The 22,380-nt window shown below is 51.3% G+C and overlaps 8 protein-coding genes and 1 non-coding gene across 9 annotated transcripts; 6 read left to right on the forward strand and 3 right to left on the reverse strand.

Moving 5' to 3' along the window:
* Positions 1-2,910: 2,910 nt before the first annotated feature.
* UHO2_05622 (putative GTPase Rho1) lies at positions 2,911-3,958 on the forward strand (the record flags this gene model as incomplete). The annotated part of the gene is made up of 2 exons (XM_041554793.1): positions 2,911-2,991; positions 3,455-3,958. The coding sequence occupies 2 exons, from the start codon at positions 2,911-2,913 to the stop codon at positions 3,956-3,958; spliced, it is 585 nt and encodes a 194-aa protein (XP_041410727.1).
* A 785-nt stretch (positions 3,959-4,743) lies between these two features.
* On the forward strand, positions 4,744-4,853 carry tRNA-Thr(TGT). The gene has a single exon. It is a non-coding gene; the product is annotated as a tRNA-Thr (tRNA).
* A 351-nt stretch (positions 4,854-5,204) lies between these two features.
* Positions 5,205-7,766, forward strand: UHO2_05623 (uncharacterized protein; the record flags this gene model as incomplete). Its single annotated transcript, XM_041554794.1, has 1 exon — positions 5,205-7,766. One exon carries the CDS (start codon positions 5,205-5,207, stop codon positions 7,764-7,766), a length of 2,562 nt encoding a protein of 853 aa, XP_041410728.1.
* Positions 7,767-7,930: 164 nt separating this feature from the next.
* UHO2_05624 (putative ILV3 - dihydroxy-acid dehydratase, mitochondrial precursor) lies at positions 7,931-9,742 on the reverse strand (the record flags this gene model as incomplete). Its single annotated transcript, XM_041554795.1, has 1 exon — positions 7,931-9,742. One exon carries the CDS (start codon positions 9,740-9,742, stop codon positions 7,931-7,933), a length of 1,812 nt encoding a protein of 603 aa, XP_041410729.1.
* A 386-nt stretch (positions 9,743-10,128) lies between these two features.
* UHO2_05625 (uncharacterized protein) lies at positions 10,129-10,742 on the forward strand (the record flags this gene model as incomplete). Its single annotated transcript, XM_041554796.1, has 2 exons — positions 10,129-10,252; positions 10,339-10,742. The coding sequence occupies 2 exons, from the start codon at positions 10,129-10,131 to the stop codon at positions 10,740-10,742; spliced, it is 528 nt and encodes a 175-aa protein (XP_041410730.1).
* Positions 10,743-11,324: 582 nt separating this feature from the next.
* Positions 11,325-12,117, forward strand: UHO2_05626 (uncharacterized protein; the record flags this gene model as incomplete). Its single annotated transcript, XM_041554797.1, has 4 exons — positions 11,325-11,327; positions 11,418-11,659; positions 11,743-11,827; positions 11,908-12,117. 4 exons carry the CDS (start codon positions 11,325-11,327, stop codon positions 12,115-12,117), a joined length of 540 nt encoding a protein of 179 aa, XP_041410731.1.
* Positions 12,118-12,816: 699 nt separating this feature from the next.
* On the forward strand, positions 12,817-13,212 carry UHO2_05627 (uncharacterized protein; the record flags this gene model as incomplete). Its single annotated transcript, XM_041554798.1, has 1 exon — positions 12,817-13,212. The coding sequence occupies one exon, from the start codon at positions 12,817-12,819 to the stop codon at positions 13,210-13,212; it is 396 nt and encodes a 131-aa protein (XP_041410732.1).
* Positions 13,213-13,405: 193 nt separating this feature from the next.
* Positions 13,406-16,651, reverse strand: UHO2_05628 (putative PRP2 - RNA-dependent ATPase of DEAH box family; the record flags this gene model as incomplete). The annotated part of the gene is made up of 1 exon (XM_041554799.1): positions 13,406-16,651. One exon carries the CDS (start codon positions 16,649-16,651, stop codon positions 13,406-13,408), a length of 3,246 nt encoding a protein of 1,081 aa, XP_041410733.1.
* A 597-nt stretch (positions 16,652-17,248) lies between these two features.
* Positions 17,249-19,927, reverse strand: UHO2_05629 (uncharacterized protein; the record flags this gene model as incomplete). Its single annotated transcript, XM_041554800.1, has 1 exon — positions 17,249-19,927. The coding sequence occupies one exon, from the start codon at positions 19,925-19,927 to the stop codon at positions 17,249-17,251; it is 2,679 nt and encodes an 892-aa protein (XP_041410734.1).
* Positions 19,928-22,380: the final 2,453 nt, after the last annotated feature.

Here is a 22,380-nt window from a genome sequence, read left to right on the forward strand (position 1 = left end):
ATGACCCCAGATGCATTCCAAGCTCTCACTTACAGACTCAGCACAACCAATGCCTTCAGATCAATATCAAGCTTTTGGCATGTTCAGCAGCAAGTGGCAGTTGGTCTATATCGGCTTGGATGGTCAGGAAATGGTGGTGGAGTTCATGATGTTGCATTTGCCTGCAGTTGCAGTTGGGGCTCAGTTCATGTGTGGACAGATAGGACTATTGCAGGCCTATACAAGCTGAACAGCGAGGTAGTAACCTTTGCAACTGAAGACAAGCATGCTAAGGCAAAAGCATGGGTTGCTGATAAGAGTGGAGTTGAGGAATGGTCTAGAGGATGGTTGGTGGTAGATGGTACACACATCAATCTTGCTTGGAAGCCAGCACTCAATGCTTGCAAGCATTACTCATACAAGGGTGATTATACATTCAACATTGCCCTTGTCTTCCTCCCTCATTCCTTGTGCATTGTCAAGTTGGTGGTTGGACATCCTGGGTCATCACATGATGCACGAGTCTGGGCTTCAGGCAGTGGTATTGTTGCAAAGCCTCGTTTGCATCTTGATGAAGGCGAGTTTGTCTGGGTTGATGCTGGTTATGGCTACTCCAACTACACAGTTGGACTGTACAGCAACACTGCAGCTGCAAAGAGCAGAGATCTCCACTACTTCAACTATTCACTCTCCCGCATTCATGTCAAGGCTGAACATGGCATTGCCTACCTCAAGAACTGCTTCCAATGTCTCATGGGATTTTGAGGCAACCTGTATCGAGAAGAGGACCACAAGAAAGCTGCACATATGGTCCAGGCTTGTATCATTGCACATACATTTGCAAGCTGTTATGATCGACCAGATGAGGTGGCAGAATACCTTAAGGCATCAGAAACTCTATCTGAAGCTGAGGTGCTGGAGACCACATCAGGGATGGAAGCATATCAGCAGGCTACTGAAGATGCAAGGATACAACGAAGGGAAAACCAGCAGCAATACGAACAGGAACAGGCTGCTGCCATGGAGGGCATGTCTCAGAACTGAGTCCAGAAGTTCAGGCAGGAGAAAGCACTGGATCTTAGGGAGGAGATGCTCACTGCACTCTTTGCTTCTCATGGCCACCCTTTTGAGGACACAACAGCAGAATCTCAAAGGATGGGAATGACAACATTGGCCTTTGCCGAATGGCAGGAGAGACAAAACCAATGGCATGAGGCTTGCAGAAGACAGTGATCAGAACAGGTGTGATGTAAGCTATTTGCTTTAGCTTTTCAATCAAAGGTTTTGGCATTGTTCAGTATAGTGTTCAACAATGTCTGATATGATCACTTTGATCTTGACCTGGTGTAGGGAATCAGAGATTGTTTTTACTGGGCGAGTCAAGTGAAACTCCAAGATGCACGTGTGACAGGCCTGTGCAGTTTCTTGGGGTGTCAAAAATTGGGCCCAAACATATTTTCAAAGTATTGTGTTTTCAAAACTCAGAGATAACTGAAACCCCCTACAGAGAGTAGAATTGGGAAAAGCGCTTCTTCAACTCTCTGAGTTTACGACGATTTCGAGTGCCTTTCTCCGTGCTGAGCCACCCTGGCAAACGACTTGACCGCACAACGGAGTCCATGCATTGATACCAAGCGATCCGATGGCTTCTCTCGATTGGAGGTGATCGTACAGAGTCGCTCACTCCATCCTCGGCGCCGTATTTCAAGAGAGAGAGGCTTGCTTTCTCGATGTGTTTGCTCTCTCGATGTGTTTGCTCTCTCGATGGTCTGCCCCGATTTCCCCAGGCGACATGCTGCGATCGGGGCATCGGCCTTGAGGGGCTTTTGGACAGCCTGACACAGCCCTGAATGGGAAAATCAAATAATAATAATTGTCACCGAGAAAAGGCGTGTTGAAGAAGAGCCAAAAATTCGTAAGATATTGGTATGGAAGGGATAAGCTATGAGAAACGCGCACGGGCTGTCGCTCTCTGCAGCTCTGGTCCGTGAGGGCCCTCTTGTTGCGCGCGTGGAATTAGATTGCTTTGCTGGATTGATGGTGAATTGATGGTAGGTGAATTGATGGATTGCTGAATTGATTGCTGAATTGATTGATTTGATTGCTGGATTGATTGCTTAAAGCCTTACAACTGAAAAAAAGGGGCCAAGTTGGAAATGAAATCGGATTTTCCTGTTGGTTGAAAGTGCAGACAAATCACACGAGTTTGAAATTGAATCACGCGCTTGAACGCGATTTGAACGCGATTCAACTGGACTTGAACGGTCTCTCATCGATACCAACTTGAAAATGCGAGCCCTGTGATATTTGAATTGCCGGTCGTGGATTGCAGTTCAATCTCTCTTTCTCACAGACACAAGAGGAGAGCGCGGTCTCGGACCCTCAAACGCCCATCTTTCTCCATCTTTCTATTGTACTTGTACGCTGCACCATTGCTGTCTGTCTTCCAGTGGCCGCGCGAGCCCGTCAGCCTTCTTTTCTCACACTGCGCTCTCTCTCTCAATCACACCCGCCTCCAACACACCATCTCGCCATCTCACCATCTCACCATCTCACCATCTCACCATCTCACCATCTCATCATCTCATCAACCGCTTTTCCTTTATCGCATCGCATCTCTCGTCGCATCGCATCTCTCCTCGCTATCAGCATACTTTGATCGACCTCTTGGCCCCGTCTGCGCATCTACGCAATCTGCTCCATCCGATTGCTGCTACCGATTACAACGTCAGCACCTTCACCTCTGCTCCTTCATCTCTGCTCCTTCATCTCTGCTCCTTCACCTCTGCTCCTTGGCCGTCTCCTCCTCGTTGATACATCTCTTTCATTGACAAGCAGCCGCTCCAGCTGCAATACCTTCATCCTGAACCACTTCCTACAACTTCTCGGACTTTACTTTTGATCGCATACCTCATACACACACAGAGCATCATGTCTGAACTTCGTCGAAAGCTTGTCATCGTCGGTGACGGTGCCTGTGGTAAGACCTGTCTTCTTATCGTCTTCTCAAAAGTAAGTGCATCCATTCCTTGCACCGCCCACCCCAACATGCCGCCCTGTCCGACAGAGATCAGCACAACCCTCAGCTCAACTCGACCTCGAAAACGCCAAACTTGGAACGCGCTGGTGCAAGATGCCCATCGGCGCTAGAGCTTGAGCCTGAGCATGATTCTCTTTGGGTTATACTATGCAACCTGGCTGGCTATCTGCGGTCCGCTGCTTTGCCTCCTATCCGTCCTTTCCACTGACAGTCTTGCCTTTCGCTTGCCCTTTCATCCTCAAACTACACCCTACATCCTCCTCCGGCTGATTCTTGGCCTCGCTGACACCATCCCCTCCCCCTCCCCTCCCTTCCCCTCCCCCTCCCCTCCCTTCCCCTCCCCCTCCCCTCCCTTCCCCTCCCCCTCCCCTCCCTTCCCCTCCCTTCCCCTCCCTTCCCCTTCCGCACCGCCTTGCTTCGCTCCTCTCGTAACAGGGCACCTTCCCTGAGGTCTACGTCCCCACCGTTTTCGAGAACTACGTTGCCGATGTTGAGGTCGACGGCCGTCGTGTAGAGCTCGCGCTCTGGGATACCGCCGGTCAGGAAGATTACGACCGTCTCCGTCCCCTCTCATATCCTGATTCGCACGTCATCCTCATCTGCTTCGCCGTCGACTCGCCCGACTCGCTCGACAACGTTCAGGAGAAATGGATTTCGGAAGTTCTTCACTTCTGCCAAAACTTGCCCACCATCCTTGTTGGCTGCAAGAAGGATCTTCGACACGACCCCAAGATTGTTGACGAGCTCCGCAAGACCAGCCAGCGCCCAGTCTCGGCTGAGGAGGGTATGGCTGTTGCTCAAAAGATTGGTGCCGTTCGATACCTTGAATGCTCTGCCAAGACGGGAGAGGGCGTTCGTGAAGTGTTTGAGCACGCCACCCGTGCAGCACTCGTTCAAAGAAGCCGCGGCTCCAAGAGGAAAGGTTGCACCCTTCTCTAAGCCTTGTTTCTTGCCATTTTCTTTCCAGCCTGGTTTGATAGCAGACACCAGACATCTATATCCCTTGTTTCCTCACATCCTTGTGAATACTCTCCCGCCTTAGCAGCACAGGTGCGCAAAGGGTATTGCAAAGGCCCTTGGTTTTGCGACCTTAGTTTTCTCAAAGCAGCTTCCTCTCCCTTGGTGCACGCTGTGCTTCTCTTGCTGATATCAATGAAATTAGCTCGTGCAACCGTAGCCTGACAATGCGTGCATCCGCTTTTCAGGTTTGAGCTTGAGAATCCATCTTGAAGGCAGCATCAGGCCTACTTTCTCCTTGTTCTCACAGCGCTCCATCGTCGATCTCTGAGGTATGCTGCTTCCTGGTTCAAGCTGCTACTTGTTCCTTTTGCCAAGTCGCTGTCCTGTACGCGAGGCTGACAACGAGCTGAGATTTGGCATGTCAAGCATCACTTGAACCCTCTCTGTGAACAAGGCCAGGTAGACAGCTGCTTCCCTTGACCCTCAATAGCTCATCAAGGCTTTTTGTTCACCACTCTCCCATTCAATCGCCACTATTGCTCAGAGTTCAAAGGCCGCTGGCATAGTTTGCTCAACCATCTCAAGGCAAAAATACAAGAGCGGAACAGATTACAAATGAACAAACCAATCGTAGGCAGCAAGCATGTCTATTCGATCGAAAGGTGCGAGAATGCCCTTGTGAAACCGAGACGGCTGCCCAATTCTTTCCATGCCGGGGTTAGTCGCATCTTAGTGTGTTTACTGAACACTCTCCAGACAAGTGAGCCAGCTTAGCTCAGTGGTAGAGCGTTTGTCTTGTACCTGGACACTGCAATAGTGTTGCACAAGAACCATGTGGAACAAAAGGTCACTCGTTCAAACCGGGTAGTTGGCATTTCTTTTTCCTTTTTTCTTTTTTTTCTTTTCTGCTTTTTGAGATGGTATTGAAGCCTTGTGGTGTATAGAAAGGCTTTGTCCGTATCAGGACTTTTGTGCGAGCCATAACGTCGTACAGAGCTGTGAGTTTCTCCCCCACCTTTTGTCATTGCCTTTTCTGGCTGAGACGAGTCGGGAGAAGAGGAAATGTTGAGATTTCTGTAATCTCGAAAGGCCGCTCAACAGTTTTGTTCAACGCCAAGACCTTGCTTGGCTCCGACTGACCTCCTCCTTGTTCATCTCAAGCTATCTTGACTACCGACCCGCGCCCTTTGCTTTCACCTTTCAGGCGACTCACGCAAGGAGCGACATGTCGGACTCGAGCTCCTCCTCGTCATGGCTCTCGACACTTTCAACACCCAACGGAAGGAACGCCCTGATTCTAGGATCTGTAGCCGTTGGTTCATCAATCGCAACAGCTGCCGCAATCTTCGCTACTCAACGGATCACACGCAAGAAGAAACGTCAAGACCTCTCAGATTCGGTTGCCAAGACGGCCAACACACAAGGAGCTGACCGACTCCAGCGCTTCGATTTACACCATGATGAAGCAACCTCTTCCACCGACGGCGGCACACCACGCTACCTTTCCGGTATTCCGAGCAATTCTCTACGTCCTACATCCCATCTCCGCAATTCAACTAGCTTCTCACTGCCACAATCCCCTCTGGGGCCATCACGGGCTGATACAATAGCACGCAACGACACCTTCTCACGCAATGACACTTTCTCACGCAACGACACATTCTCACGCAACGACACATTCTCACGCAAACGTCAGCCATCGGTGGAGCAATGGGATGAGAGTCTCATTCGCGAACAGCTCTCACGCAACTACAGCTTCTTGGGCGAGGATGGGATGAAGGCTATTCGAAACTCATTCGTCATCGTTGTGGGCGCAGGTGGTGTTGGATCTTGGGCAGCACTCATGCTTCTGAGGTCAGGTGTATCCAAGCTTCGACTCATCGACTTCGACCAAGTCTCGCTATCATCACTCAACCGCCATGCATGCGCTACTCTCCAGGACGTAGGTCGACCAAAAGTGGTCTGCTGCGCCGAAATGTTCGCTCAAATTGCTCCTTGGGCCAAGCTCGAAGCCTGGGTCGAGCTCTTCCGCGCCGACGAGGCAGAGCGTCTTCTCGGCGGCAACCCAACCTACGTGGTTGATGCTATCGACAACATCGATACAAAGGTCGACCTTTTGCGCTTCTGCGCAGAACGAAAGATCAAGGTCATTAGCTCCATGGGTGCTGGTGCAAAGAGCGACCCAAGTCGTATTCAGATCTCTGATATCAGCGTCACTTCAGAGGATCCGCTGGCACGTAGCGTTCGTCGCCGTTTGAGAGCGCTTGGCCTGCCGCCCATCCCGCCAAAGGAGGTGGAGGAGAAGGCTAAGCGTCAAGCTGACCAGCTCGAAAAGGCTCAGATGCAGACCCGCCCTCCTCCTCCGAACAACCAGCAGAAAGGAAACAAGGCGGGCAAGAAGGATCAACTCGACCTAGCACCAGCCAAGGCCGATTTGGATCGCACCCCTATCAAGGCCAGCGCCAGCAAAGCCGCCAGTAGTAGCAGCAGTAGCGCTGCCTCCTCACCCAAGCTTCCATCCAGCGCACTCAATAACGGCAATCGTCTGCAGTCTGGATCTCTGCAACCTCGTCACAACCGTCACATGACGTCCTCACCTTCCCCGCTAGCATCTCAAAGTGGTTGTGCCACTGATCTCACCTCTCTCAACGTCTCCACCTCAAGCAGTGCAACCAGCTCGCGTGCAGTTTCGAGCGCACTTGCTCAAGCTCCTCGTCATGGTAGACGAGCGAGCAGCGTCTCGTCATTTGGTTCCGGTGCGTACGCGACACCGATGACAACGCCATCCGACGAAATGGCTGCTCTGTTGCCAGATGATGACAGCCAGGATTCCAATCTCAGACCACTGGACCAAGATGATCAAGATGCGGGCGACGATAACAAGGAGCCAGCCTTGACCTCTGTACCGCTGGACCGGCATGCATCTCAAAACAGTGCCGCTGCCTCAGACGCTACAGCAGTCGACCTTGCAGCACACTCTGCACCTCGCTCGCAGATGACCGACACACTTGGACGACGTGTCTCTGAAGTAGAAGAGCTCTCACCTTTGCCGTCCAACTCTTGTCCGGCTCTTTCTCGCTCTGCTTCGTTCAAGCGCTCGCTTGCCTCTACACCAGCAGAGCCTGCAAAGGTCGAATTTACAGAACCAACGCTGTTCATTCCTTGCGTCTACTCGACCGAGAAATCGGATACACGTCTCCTGCCACTCGATCAAGAAGAGTTGCAAAAGGGAAATGTTGACGAGCTTGCTGCCCTCGAAGATTTCCGCGTTCGTATCCTTCCTGTCCTTGGTCCTTTGCCCGCCATGTTCGGTCTGGCGATAGCTACATTTATCCTTAACGAGATCGGTGGTCAGAAGATGGAACCACTCGCTTTCAAAGGTCGTCGTAAGCTTTATGAGAAACTCTTCCAGGATTTGTCAGTTTCGCAATCGCGTTATCCTTTGCCGGGAACAAAGCCAGTTGAGGAACAAGGCAACGCAGGACCTCGACACTACATTCCGTTTAGCGTCAATGATATTGCTTACTTGTTCGAAGAAGTCTTCCGTGGTAGAAGCATCGTTCCTCCATTTGACAGCTTGTCCGGTGCTCAGTTGGAGAGGTGGGATTCGACTTTGCCATTGAGCTTCCAGAATGTTGCTTTGTTCTCCAGGGCACAGGCCAAGGTGCATGAGGCAGAAGTTTTGAAGAAAGGTAGAAGCCCCTTTGAGGTTTGGGGTCCCGACGCTGCCAACATGATGAAGAGAAGGATGGCGAGTGAACGTCGAAGCGGCTTCTTTCGTTTCTGAACCAAACGCGATCTCATCGGTTTTTTGTACACTGCAGACCAACATCAAGTGGACAAAGGAAACAAATGCAAATCAATCGAGCCAATGGTGTAGAATTACAAAAACATGTCTGTTACAACAGAGCTCTTGGCCAAGATGAGAAGCACAGAACTATTCCAGATGAGCTACATGTCGGTGATGCAACCGTGAGAAGCATCGGCGACATTGCGGACGAATTTGAGCAAGTGGCCAGACTTTGGTTTAAGAGCAAGAGGCTTCCATGCAGCACGACGCATTTCGAGGTCAACATCTGAAACCCCGACAAGCTCAAGAGTATTTGTCTCTGCATCTATAGCGATGATATCACCATCCTGAACCAAACCAATTGGACCACCAACCTGTGCTTCTGGAACAACATGACCGATGACAAAACCATGACTTCCTCCCGAAAAACGACCATCAGTCAAACAAGCAACATCCTTACCCAAGCCAGCACCCATAATCAAACTGGTAGGCTTGAGCATCTCTGGCATACCAGGACCACCTTTAGGACCCTTGTATCTAAGAACGATAACCGTCTTCTCACCCTTCTTGATCTCGCCTTGTTCGACAGCAGCAACCATAGCATCTTCTGTGTCAAAGACACGAGCTTTACCAGTGAATCGAAGACCTTCCTTGCCAGTGATTTTAGCGACTGCTCCACCGGGAGCGAGGTTACCCTTAAGAATGCGAATATGACCAGTGCTCTTGAGAGGTTTGCTGAGGGGACGAAGGACTTGCTGACCAACAGGAAGTTTGCCGCGCTCCTGAGTCCATCGGTCGACGTTCTCAGCAAGAGTGCGACCGGTAACAGTGATATGTTCACCCTTGATGAGTTTATTCTCGATACAGTATTGGATGACGGTGGGGATACCGCCGAGCTTGGAATGAACATCTTCCATCACGTACTTGCCCGAAGGCTTGAGGTCGGCAAGGAAGGGTGTCATGTCGGCGATACGCTGGAATTCATCGATGCTGAGCTCGATACCGACCGAATGAGCGATGGCGATAAGGTGAAGAACGGCGTTGGTGGAGCCACCAAGGACCATGGTAAGGGCAATAGCGTCCTCGAAAGCGGAACGAGTCATGATGTCACGGGGCTTGATGTCCCTCTCGAGGATGAGGCGCATCGCGGCACCCATGTTTTCGGCTTCGGCCATCTTTTCAGGGTATTCGGCAGGGAAGGAGGAGCTGCCTGGGAGAGTCATACCCAGGGCTTCGGCGCACGATGCCATGGTGTTGGCAGTGTACATACCACCGCAGGCACCAGGACCGGGGCAGGCGTTGCGGACAGTGTCGTATCGAATCTTGTCTGCCTCAGGCGTACCACCATTGGCGAGATACTGGCCGTAGGACTGGAAAGCAGAAACAATGTCGAGAGTACCTTGGACGCTAGCACAAGCACCAGGTCGAATCGTACCACCATAGAGCATGATACCGGGACGATTGAGACGTCCGAGAGCCATCAATACACCAGGCATATTCTTGTCACAACCAGGAATAACGACGGCACCGTCGAGCCAGTGACCACCACAAGCAGACTCGACCGAATCGGCAATCAAGTCACGCGAGGGAAGAGAGTAGGACATAGCATCAGTACCCATCGAAATACCATCCGAAACACCGACAGCACCGAACTGGTAGCCAGTGAGCCCAGCCTGCTGAACGGACTTCTTAACACGCTGCGAGATGGAGAGGAGATGGGCATTGCATGGGTTACCCTCGTACCAGATGGATCCGATACCGACCATAGCACGGGCGAGATCCTCGTCGTCCTCTATACCATCAGTGGCATAAAGCATGGCCTGGGAAGCACCCTGATCCTTGGGCCTAGTGATGATGCGAGAGTACTTGTTCAGGGCACCAGGAGCTGCGCGTTGAGCGTCAAGGGTGGTCGAGGTGGACAGTGCACGACGTAGGAGCGAGCCTGCATGGGGTCTGAGGGCGGAGCGCAGCATTGTGATGGCGAAGCTGATGTTGAGCGATGCCGAGGTGGTGGCAATGATGGGAGAGATGTGAACAAAGGTCCTTGTGTCAGCTTCTTCCAATGAGCGACTTCCGAGTCACTTTTCAACAGCCTCCAAGCGCGGTTTTTTTATCGGGCTTATCATCCTCTCGCTGTTTTCATCGGCGAATCAGCACTTTGCCATTTTACGATGGCCAGATGGACGTTGTTAGATCTCCCTCTTACTCACATGCGCCTGATTATTGACGAGGCCCGACCGTTGCAGGCTGAAATGAACTCTGACCTCTGACACTTTTAGGTCGACCATCACGAAATCATTCTTCCCTTGCGACTCTCACCTCCTGTCCACCCCCCCCCCCCCAACACAGCCGATTCATAATGCAGATCCAGCATATCTTGACACTCGCTCTGCTAGCTCTCTGCGCGGCAGTCTCGGCACAAAACACTGTATCATCTACACAAGCAGCAGCGAGCACGGATACACGCGCACCAAGTGGTGGTGGTAAGTATACGAGCTCTGGAACATGAGGCTACTTGGCAGAGGTACTGACCTCAGGGTATAACATTATTCCTTTCCTCCCACTCCAGCGGCGGCACAACCATCGCCCTCAGGCTCGGCTCGACCATCCCTCTCAGGTAGTGTCGGCGGCAACGTTACAGCATTAGGCAACTCGACGGCATTAGGCAACTCGACAGCATTAGGCAACTCGACAGCATTAGGCAACTCGACGGCATCAGGCAACATGACTACAAGCACAAGCACTAGCACCACACCTACCACATACCCCATCGCAACGGTACCAACAACAGGATATTTGGCAGGCACCGCTGTTGCTCCTGTTCCAGGCGGAGCATCGGGTGCCACTGGCTCCAATGCCGTCGGTCCGGACGACAGTCACATTGTCAGTGCTGCACAGATCCTTCGTTCGTCCTTCGTCGCTGTGTCGGCGAGTATCCTGGCTCTTGGTGTTGCAGTCTGTGTGCTACTCTAAGCAGCCGACAAAAAGGAGCAGTACGAGGACGAGAGTGCGACAAGCAACCACCTTTGTTTGCGATTGTGCAGACATGGCTATCGACATTGCTCTCACTCCCAACAGGCCACTCGTCTTTGCGACTGTCTGCACACTCGTGTCTCTTTCTCTCAGCGCCGTCCAAACAGTCTGCGTTCGACTTGACTTGATCATTAGCTCGGTCTTGAGCCTCAATCTTTGTTTGTATCGCATGTTTTGGCAGCAATGGACTATTTCTTCGCTTCCTGCCTGTACGCAGGCCGTGTTTTCCCGCTGCGATGTGGACGAACAGCGGAGGTGTACTGATGTAGATTCAAGTTCAGTCGAGCACTCGGACTTTTTTTTCTTTTTTCTTTTTTCCTTTTCTTTTTTCCTTTTCTTTTTTCCTTTTCTTTTTCTTTTTTCTTTTTTTCTTTTTTCTTTTTTTCTTTTTTCTTTTTTTCTTTTTTCTTTTTTTTTTTTGGCAGCATTCCATTTCTTCAACTGCGCGGCTTGCCATCTCTTACGCTTCCCACCATCACACACAGCATCGAGCTTTGATAAAGTATCGCAAGGTCCGCAATCATGGTGAGCAGCATCGTCTTTGCCGTTCGGAAGCATGTATACAGCTCTATTGCTAACCATCACTTACACACACATCCTTACTACCTCGTTCAGGCTCGTGGAAGCGCAAAGAAGACGGCCTCGGGCAACACATTCCTCCTGACTTTGCTTCGTAATGGCTTCCTCGCAACCAATGCCATCTACCTCCTGCTTCGATTCTGGCTGCTGCGTTCGAGTGTGAGCAAGCCAGCTATGTTTGGCTATGTGGCATCCGAAGCTATTGCTCTTGGTCTCTGGTTGACTTTGAAGAGCATGGCTGCCCAAGGAAACGATCTCCAGCAGAGCGGTCTCACCCAGTACGTTGACTGAGCAAGTTCGAGATCCGGTCTAGAGGCTCAATACTGAGCTTGCCCCGACTTTGTTGAACTTCCGATAACAGATACATGTTCGACATTATCTACGTAACATGGTTCGTCCAACTTGCTTCCTTGGTTTCGGGCAAGTTTTGGTACCTTTACTTGAGCGTAAGTGGCATCCTCTCCATCCTTGCTCCCGCTGTGGCTGTCAACTGACCCACTTGTTCCGCCTGTGATTGGCGCAACAGATCCCCGGATACGCAGCCTACGTGATCTACCAAAAGATCCTCCTTCCTTACCTCTTCCGTGGTCGAAGCCCCTTGGCTTCGCTTCAAGGGATGCTCAAAGGCAATCGAGACGCACAACAGCCAGCTGGCGAGAATGTCTCCAAGCGACAGCAAAAGCTACATGCTCGTGCAGCCAAGGGCGACGCTCGTGTTCAGATGCGAAAGCGCTGAAGGACAACTGAATCAATGCCGATTGCACACCTGTAAACTACAAGAAGGACACATGAATCATCATCTTGCAAACCTCTCAAGCACTCAGGTCTTCGAGCTCCGTGGGCAGATGCTTGTCGAAGCGAGCACACCGAGTTGATCCGCTCTTTGGCTTTGCTACGCAGCTCGATGACAGCAACCAGAGCACAACCCACCAGCACAGCCCCCTTGACACACATTGAGGTGTGGGCGTGAGAAAAGTGTCAGGTGCGTCGATGAAGCTTATACGCCTTTATTGGCCTCACTCTATCACAAGTGGGAGTTCCCCCGCCGTCATGTGACAGGAGAGGTGTAAGTTTGACGACACATAACCTCGCTACAATCCCACCGTGCGAACTGGAGCTTGCTTAGCTCACAGCCTCGAACCCTCTTCACTTGTCACACGCCTCGTCCCACAGGGAAACGCTAGCTCATATCCAGCGGATCAATGGCAACACTGCAACTGTGGGTGATTGCCGCTCTTCCGATCAAGGCACCTTGTCACCTTTTCGAACAAGAACCTTGGGCAAAAATCGCTCACCCTTCTCACTTTCACGCAAGGAGCCAAGAGATATATGGAGGCGCCTTGGAACTCCTCTTCATTCTCCTCCCGTACCTCCAACCATCTCAGTGCTCCCAAATACAACTACACAAACACAAACACACACACACACACATACAATGAAGTCAACCACGCTCAGCACCACCTTCACCCTCCTCCTCGTCGCCATCATCGGCCTGGTTCAAGCAGCCCCCATGCCAGCTCCAGCTCCCGCTCCCGCTCCCGCTCCCGCTGAGGGCTCAGCCTCCTTTGTCCTCCTCATGCTCGACAATGGCAGCACGGCCAAATGCACGCTCCCTTCAGGCTTTACTGTTCAGAAAGCGGACCAGATTTCATCCAAGCTCGTCGCTTCCGGTAAGATGGCTTGCCACAATGGCCGAATCCACGCTCAGGGCGGAGGCGTAACGCTACACTGCGAAAAGGGCCAGCTCGCTTCCAACAAGGAGGCCACCCAAACTTTAAAGAGCGCCTGTAACGACCATCAAGGCGTCCATATGTTGATGTTACCTTCCTAAACCAGTGCCTGCCTCTGGTAAAAGAGCGAAGCGTTTGGCGAAAGGCCTCTATCCGTTGCTTCACCTAACAACCCACTTTCACAACTCCTCATTCTCACCTTTCACGCAATGTCACACATTCAGACACACACCAACTTGATCTCACTAACGACATGTGTATTGACAACCGGTGGATTACAATCCACTCTCCACTCTACCTGCCTTGTGTGCCCCTAGCCAAATCAGCAGCACTGGCAGTGATGCCCTTGTACACCTTATTCTTGCTATCATCCTGTACGTCTTGTTTGGTGAAGTAATGTTTAGCGACCTGTAACAACCATTCGGGCTTGATCTGCATTACCTGTCGCATAAAGTTCTTGCTCGTCTCGACGAGTTCAAAATAGCAGAGAAAGTGTGCTTGTGGCATTTGCTTGTAGAGACAACTTGAAGGATGGATGTAGACTGTGGTGTTCTGTTTGATCGATCTGTATGCTTCGCCGCCTTTCTGCATCCGTGCTGTGTTCATAAAGTATCCAGCCAGAATGGAGCGTTGGATACCAGAGATATCCGAGTGATCCGCATTCGACTCAGGTATCAGCTCGACACGTTCGCAAAGCTGAGCTAGCTGGTCTCGAACGTCTCGAACTCTCGCTAGCACCTTGGGTTGGAGGAAGTTTTGCATACAGAACTGGTGATCGTAGTTGCTCTGAACCCATTCCTCCCAGACGTTGAGCAAGGTGAAATGGTCTCCTCCGCTGCGCACAAAAGCTGCACGGGCACGGTCCGCGTGCATCTTCTTATCCTTCGGTCGAAAGAAGAGCGCCGAAGACTCGGAAAGCATGGATACGATCGAAAGCACTTCTTCCGTACACCTGTACCTCTCGGATGCCAAAATCGCTTTCGACAACTGAGGATCCACGGGAAACTCTGCCATTCTGCGTCCCAACTTGGTCAGCTCGCCCTTATCGTTGAGCGCTCCCAGCGCGTACAGCAGCTCGAAAGATCGCATGAGTGTATCCGATGGAGGCGGATCCAAGAAATCAAAGTTGAGCAAATCATTGATACCCAACGATTTGAGCAGCAGAACTACGTTTGCCAAGTTGGTCCTTTGGATTTCGGGCCTTGTGTTTTCGTCCATCTCGTTCTTAAAAGCCCATTTGGTAAACAGTCTAAAGCATTTCCCTGGCCCAACCCGTCCAGCACGTCCAGCCCGTTGATTCGCCGACGCTCTCGAACAAGGCACCACCGTCAACGAAGACATACCAGTCCGCGGATTGTACGAGTTCTGCTTAACAAATCCAGGATCAATCACAAACACCACCCCATCAATCGTAATCGACGTCTCGGCAATGTTGGTCGCCAACACCACCTTCCTTGCACCTTCTGGTGTGCGTTCGAAGATCCTGGCCTGCATCTCGCTCGGCAGGTTGGCATAAATCGGACAGACAATCAACTCTGCCATCTTATTCCCCAAAGCTCGTCCAGTTTCTTGCACGTTTTCCATCGCCGCATCGATTTCGTCTTGACCTGTCAAAAACACCAGAATATCGCCGGGACCCTGAGTAGTATGGATCTGAAAAACCGTCGTTATGGCTGCGTGCAAATAGTTGGCCTCTGGTTGACGAGTGTAGTGAACATCAACTGGATATCTTCGTCCCGGAACGTTGAAAATGGGAGCATCGTCAAAGAATTCGCTAAACTTGTCTGCATCCAGTGTCGCACTCGAAATGAGAAGCTTAAGATCCGGTCGGAAACGTGCAATATCCTTGACCAGTCCAAAAAGCACATCCGTACTAAGAGTACGTTCGTGTGCCTCGTCAATGATCAGCGCCGAATACGAGTTCAGATCGGGTTCGGTCAGGAACTCGCGCAAAAGCATACCGTCCGTCATATATTTGATCACCGTATCCTCCGAAGTACAGTCTTCGAAACGGATGCTGTAACCGCACTCGCGTCCCAGCCGTACACCCATCTCTTCCGCAACACGTGCAGCGACACTCATCGCTGCTACTCGACGCGGTTGTGTACATGCCACTTTTTGCCCCTTCTTCGTGTATCCTGCTTCGTGCAGGAATTGAGGCAGCTGCGTCGTCTTTCCGGATCCGGTCTCACCGACGACGATGAGCACCTGGTGTTCGTCGATAGCTTCGAGAAGCTCCTTTCGCAGGGCGTAGACGGGTAAGGATTCGCGAGTCGCTTGCATTTTCGCTGCTTTGGTTTCAGCCTGATCGATCTGTTGTTGCAACAACTTATCCTTGGCACTCATGCTCGTTGTACCTGCCATCTGCGATTCGACTACAAACTGAATCGTCTGACTTTCGTCAAACACGTAGTCGTATTGCTCCACCAACTCCTTCTTCGCTTCGTTGGCAGCTTCCACCACGTAGCGCGCCCGATCAATCTGCTCCTTCTCAAACCGCTCCCCATCATTAACATGCGATTGCTGGGCAAGTCGTTCCGACCGTGCGTCGTTATATCGTTGGTAGAGAGCTTGCTCCTTCTTCGCACTATCCAGCTTCCCCTTCTCCGTAATATAATCTTCAGGCATAACATAACCCATATTTCCATCATCAATCCTTGCCCTTTCCTCAGCCAGGCGCAAGACCTCCTTCTTATACTGCAAATCTCTTTGTTCCCGTTTGGTCATTTTGAGACCGCGGAAGAATCGCTCTTCATCCTGGATCTCTAACCTGAGAAGCTCCATTCGTTGCTGGGCACGTTTCGCTAAGTATTCTTGCCTTGATCGATCCCGAAGACTCGGCATTGCTGCTGAACGTGCATCGTCATCTTCGGCTAGGAGTCGACGAGCTGCTGCTGCTTCAGGATTGAGACGTGCACAAGTGCGGTCCTCGACAACATTACGGGTGCTGCTTTTGTCCTTGTCTCGCATACGCCTTGCAAACTCGTCTCGTTCGGCTAGATCTTTTAGACGAGCTCGTTCTCGTGCATCTTCTCGTTCGGATTCAACATCGCTATGATCCGACGCTGCTGCTGCTGGAGAGCGAGATGTCCAAGTCCAACGGTCGTCTCTGCCTGCATCAACCCCATCCCTATCTCCTTCATCCACCCCACTCACATCGCTTTTCTTCTCCTTCCTCCTCCTCCTCCTTTCCGGCCTAATCTGCAACTGTTCAACTCCATCCTCATCGTCTCGCAATATTTCATACCTCTTCTTACTTTGCTTCCCACCACCATCTTTCTCCTCCATCCTACCACCAGCCTCAACCCGAGACCAACTCCGACTAGCACGAGGAACACGTCCATACAACTCCCCAACCCAACCGCGCGCTTCATCGGTAGATGGCAAACCGACCGAAACGAGACTCTGAAAAAGTTCGCTGGGCGTCGCTGCAGAGGATGCTGAAACTTGGATGAAATCGACAATGGAAGATTGTGACATTCCGAAAAAACGCATACTGTTGTCGCTGATCCATCGACCGAGTTCGGTGTTGGAAGCCATAGCGAACCTATGCGAGGCGGTAGCGAGCCTTAACTTGAATGCGAACAACGATTGTCGAACCAAAGACCGGTAGAAGCTGGTGAGAGTGTAGTAGAAACAATCGACCAAGGATGTAGTTGCGAGAAATAAGTGTGCAAAATCGAGGTCGAGCAATACCCGCTCAGCCAAAAACAAATCAGTAAAGAATTGTGACCTCTAGTACGATCTCACATTGACGCCAGCTTCGCTCACTCGATTCCGTACTATATTTATATTGCCCCACACATCGACTGTCGCGGACAGGCATCGGCATACCAGCTGACATACTTTCCCCCTCATGTTTTCAGCCTCATCATCCCTGTATCATACACGTATACACAGAACGCTGCAAGGCCTATATATACACTCGTATCATCTTGTACTCAGTTCATGATCATTATCGCAATCCATACTTGTGATCAAGGCCATTTGCCGCACCTCCTTCAACCAAAAAAATTCAGCAACCTCGAATCGCGGAAAACCGACTCTGGACCCTGCTCAACCACTTGGAAGGAAACAGCTACGACCTGCTTGCAGTGCGATACATACTACAGACACTTGGTAAATGATCGTATGGGATCAAACCAGATCCCAACCTTCTTCTGCAAACTGCTTGCGTGATTTCCGGTCGATCGCACGGCTTTGTGAGCGTTCAGTCGGATCGAGATTACCCACCCCTACCTCAACACCATTAAAGATGACAGCACCCGGGCCCACCCTAGTCGGCGTAGTCTGCGCAGATCGCGGTGGATCCTCCTGTACCTCTCTCTTTGATTCACCCACATCTTCGCTTGGTGTGGTAGTCTTTGCTTTCGTTGCATCGCGTCCTCTTTGTCGCAAAAAGTCGAGCGAAGGAGGAGCATGTGCTGTCGGATTGGGTTGACTGCGCCTATCTGCTCCACCCGTATGATGCTTTTGCAAGCTGCTGATCGCTTCATTTCCGCCGCTCTGCTTTGGCATCGCATCCTGACCAGACTCAGACTTGGGCAAGCTGTTCCGACCCGACGTTGCGTGTCGATCTGCTTTGCGCGCAACAAAAGACGGATCCTTAATGTCGAGCATCGATGCAGCTGCTTGACCCACATCTACATAACTTTGTTCCAGAATCTTGGCCACTTTTGCCGACTTTGAGTTAGTCTGTCCAAGTGCAACCGCATTTCTCGACGAGTGAGATCTGCCAGATCTCGAAACACCAGGCTTGTAACCCTCAGCAGCTGCGTTGCTTGGTTCGAGAATCTGTGCGAGCTGCTCATAATCCAGAGAGGGCAGACTGAGATCCTGAATACTGGAAGCGCGAATGTGATTGGCATGCGCCAAACGACCGAGCTCGGGTTGCTCAATGATCTGGTCCAAAAGCGAAAGTGGATTGGCTGCGGCTGCCACCAAATCAAGCTTGATTCCTTGCTTGCTAGCAAGATACCCGACGTTGTAAGAAAACATAACAAGCGCCGAGACGAACGATTTAGCAGCCTGGTCCGGCTTCGATCTGGAGCTTGACGAGCTACTCGTAGCGAATCCGGAAGAAGCAAGCGAACCTTGCGTGTCTCTGTATGACTGCTCTGACTGCACATCCGCATTCCAGCCGGACTTGGCAGAGGATGCGGTGTTGGACGTCAACCCCCACGGCAGGCCAGTGCCCGAGGGCAGATGGATATAGGATTCGATCGTCGACAGAGTAGAAGCGCCAAGACCAAATGTAGACTCTGCAAGATTGTTCAGCTTGGACGGTCGAGCTTGGTTCGGCTGTGAGGCAGTGAGATGGGTGTATGCGCTCGAGGAAAGATAGAGCGTCTTTGCACTGGAACCACCGCCGCCGTCCCAAAGCGGATCAGGACGGATAGCAAGCCTGCCCTTGTGTTGCTCGATGGCAAAGGGCAAAGAGACGCCGAGGTATCCAGCTAGAAGCTGGAGCAAGTTGGCTGCATAGGTGACGGCACCATTGACGGTGTCGCGCGGGTATCTTCGTGCTTCGCTTGGAAGCGGTAGTGGGAGGGAGACGATGGACCAATTGCTTGACGATAGAGAAGGGCTTGCAGAGCAAGTGCTGCTGCCTCGTTGGCTCGGTGCTGCTGCTGAGTCGCATTTCGGATGACGGTGGTGCGAGGCGTTCATGTGGCCAAGGCCGAATGCGCCGGGTATATACCGCTCAGATAGCTTGCTAATGCGCTGTGCCACTGAGCTGCTGGCAGAGAGGTCGACCTGGCGAGGCTTTGAGGAGCTAGTGTGTTTAGATGCAATCATGTCGGGAGAAGTGACGGAAAAGAGACGGAAAGCTTGTCGTGCAAGCGCGGCTCGCGTTGCGGCAAGTTGAGTAGAGAAGACGGCGCCTTCCGCCTGAAGAGAGGCGAGCTCGAGTCTGGCGCGAGTGAGAGTGGCACCCAGCTGATGATCTGTTGAATCTGGCGTCCAAGTGTCGCTGGGGCCAGATTGGTCAGACTGACGTTCGTAATGGCTGTAGACGTCTGTATAGACAAGTTGGGCATCGATGTGATCTGCGGCTGGGTGTGTAAGCCAGCGTGATTTGGCTGCATTGCGTGAGCGCTGAGCCGCCGAGATCGAAGCAGCGGCGGAAGAACCTTCCAGGCTGGACCAAGCTTTGGCGAGGTTTTGCTTTCGCAGCGCGAGGTGTGCATGTTTCTCTTTCAGGAGTTCCTTGGCGTGTAGATGAGTATGTTGGGACTCGGAAATGCACTTATGGATCTCTTGCACACGCGACAGTATGGTAGCTCTCTGTGCTCGCAGTTGAATGAGCGAACGAGGCAAAAGGTGTTGTTGAGGAGATACTTGGGATGAGGTCGGCTCGGCGGCGTTGGTTTCGAATGGATCTGGTAGGGTGTCATGCCGAGCTATGCGCGGCGGCGATGTTGGCCTTGATGCCGCACCAAGGTTGGCAACAGCGTCGTCTTGAGTGCTGTCAAAGAGTAGGGTGGTGACAAAGAGCTTTGCTTTATCTCGAGCTTGGGATAGCCTACGCATCTCGTCATGGTGAGCCTCTATCCGAGATGTGAGACATGGGTCGCAAAAGAAGCGAGTGTGCATCTGATGACAGTTGTGGCAGACATGCGGTGAGTCGTCGGACTCTGCCATGGTTTTCGATGGCGGTACAGCATGCCTAAGCTTGGCACGAGCAGGAGCATGAGGATGGGATCGAAGAGGCGCATGAGCATCCTTGAGCCTGAAACCAGAAGTGGCGCTTATAGAATGACGAGAAGGGTTCTCGCTGGGCCTCGACGGCCTCGAAGCGGACGAAGAAGCCATGGGTTTGCTTGCGTCGTGGAAAACGGCCGTGTATTCGAGCCTAGTGGTAGGCGTAACCTTGGTGGGCTGGTCACATGTCTTGGAACGTTTGGCGTAGCAGACACAATGCTTTGTGTGTGTGATTTCGCTTCGCTTCGAGATGAAGGAAGCAAGTGAAGGCGCAGTCGATATGATCATGTCAAGCACCTCTTTCGGCACTATTCTCAACAGGCTGGCTGAGTTGGACCCTGACTGAGAGTTGAAGTTTCAAGTGCAGTTACACCGCTTCGTCCGGGCTACATTCTGCTGAAAATTAGCAATCCAACATGATGATGTGAGAAAACATGAGGCGATAAAGGGGGGATCGGGCGAAGCCGATCCGGTCAAAGATATGGCGGGACTGATCACATCAGAGATTGGATACAACATGGTCCCGCTTGTTGTCAGGGATCGTCATGAAGGAGGATACACCCACACCTGGTGTGTACCATCTAGATGTATATATATCACACAGAGAGTGCTAGGCTCTTGCCACATTCATCCAGTCAATTGAGTATATATGTTTCTGTCTTTTAGCAGCAGTGACATTGTACTTAGACTCTCCCCAATCACCAGTATCGGGACTGAAACGACTTCAGTTTCCAACACATTCTAGCTCCTTTTGCACAGGTGAATGATGACAACAATGCTTATCTTATTGTTTTGTGGGTGTGTAGCTACATGTCTATATATATACCTTGTCGTCACTCCTAGCAACATTGATCTCTATCATATCAATCGTCTGTCCTTCATGTTGTCTTTCCTCTAAAGCTCCTGATTTGCTGCTAGACCAATCAGCATGCATTTCGTATGCACATTAGTGAAAGCATGTGACCCTTTGCTCCAGGAATGCAGTTTTCCCCGAGCATGCGACTCTAGCTCTGATTTCACACAAACAACAACTTCGCTTACTTGGGTATATACACACCACCCAGGCCAACTGCTGGACTTTAGAGTCTTGGCCATTGGTCACCATGATGACTGTCAGGCTTTAGAGCACCAACCAGTAGATAGCCAACATGTTTCTCCATAATCTCCATGCTGAGCCTTGTCCTCATTGCTCTTGCGTAAGCACACAGATACACAGGACATCAAGACATATATATACTCTAGCATTGCCATGTACTTAGACATGCTCATTATCGCAATTGATATGAGTGATCTTTAACTTTTGACAAACAACTTCAACAACATTGCTTGGTCTACCTGCAACTCAGCCTTCATCTCTCGCTCTGTCTGCACCTCGGTTTCCGATCCTCGGTCTGCTTGCATTTTGGATAATCCTCCTGGAAATTCTGGTATATCTTCAACTCCCCCTTTTGTTGGCATTCCCAGTCCTATGGATCGAGCTAACTGGGATGTATATACCCCTTGTCATGGGCCTGAATGCGCAGGAAGCAGGAAGGCCGTTGGTTCATAGGGAGGGAGCACAGGTATCAGGGGATCAGGCCATTCTACAGAAGGGTCGGCTATAGCATGGTCATAGTACAGTCTCCATGGAGACCATGGGCAAGGAGGCCCATACAATGGATTCACATGCAAAGGAGGACCAGGCCCATATGCAAGGAGGACCAAGCACATATGCAAGGAGGGCCAGGCACTGCCACAAGGAGGACCAAGCTCAAGGAGCATGCAGATGGTTACTACTCAGGGGCTCGAGAGATAAGGGTCAGAGGAACTGTCGCCAGTTGAAGGAGGAGGAGCAGTGTATAGGAGACCAGCAAGCAGGTCCTGAGGAGGAGGAGCAGTGTCAAAGGAGCTGACACATAGCTCAAGGAGGACAGGAGTGGTGCTAGAGGGACCCCCTGTACAGTACTCGACGAAGAGGGTACTCTCTGGAGAGAGAGCAGGAGCAGTGTTGCTGGCAATGCTGTGAAGGGGTATTTAACCATACCTTCTAGTCATCAGTGGTCAAGTGGATCCTCATCCACTCTACACACCATATAACTAGTACTACTTCAGCATATAAGTATTCATTAGTTACAGTCAGCATAGTTGCAATCTATCAAGGTTGCCTCTCCTTGTAGTGCATGTGTTGTATCACTGCTCACTGACATCCAAAGGTGGTTCATAGCAAACCAGCAGTCTGGATTAAGATAGAACCAAAGGCAGTAGTCCACTGCAGTCTGGGGATCACCTCAAGCATTAGTCGACACACTGGACACTCATGTCGATGCCACCAACCTCATCACCAACAAGAACACTCACCCCAGACCTTGGTGTCACCATAACCTTCATATTGATATTGATTGTGCCGAGCTACCTCTGGACAGAGTGTCCACAGCAGTCAGTCGAGACCTGCAATAGCATACATCATTCATATCGAACACCACTAGCTGTCATCACACAAGTCAATAGCTGTCGCACAACTTGATAGTTGCCGAATGACGAGCAGACCCAGGTGTCAGCGGTCGCATGCCTGATACCTGAGATCA

The sequence above is a fragment of the Ustilago hordei genome, assembly GCF_900519145.1.
Source record: "Ustilago hordei strain Uho2 genome assembly, contig: UHO2_contig_14, whole genome shotgun sequence".
Classification (NCBI taxonomy): domain Eukaryota; kingdom Fungi; phylum Basidiomycota; class Ustilaginomycetes; order Ustilaginales; family Ustilaginaceae; genus Ustilago; species Ustilago hordei.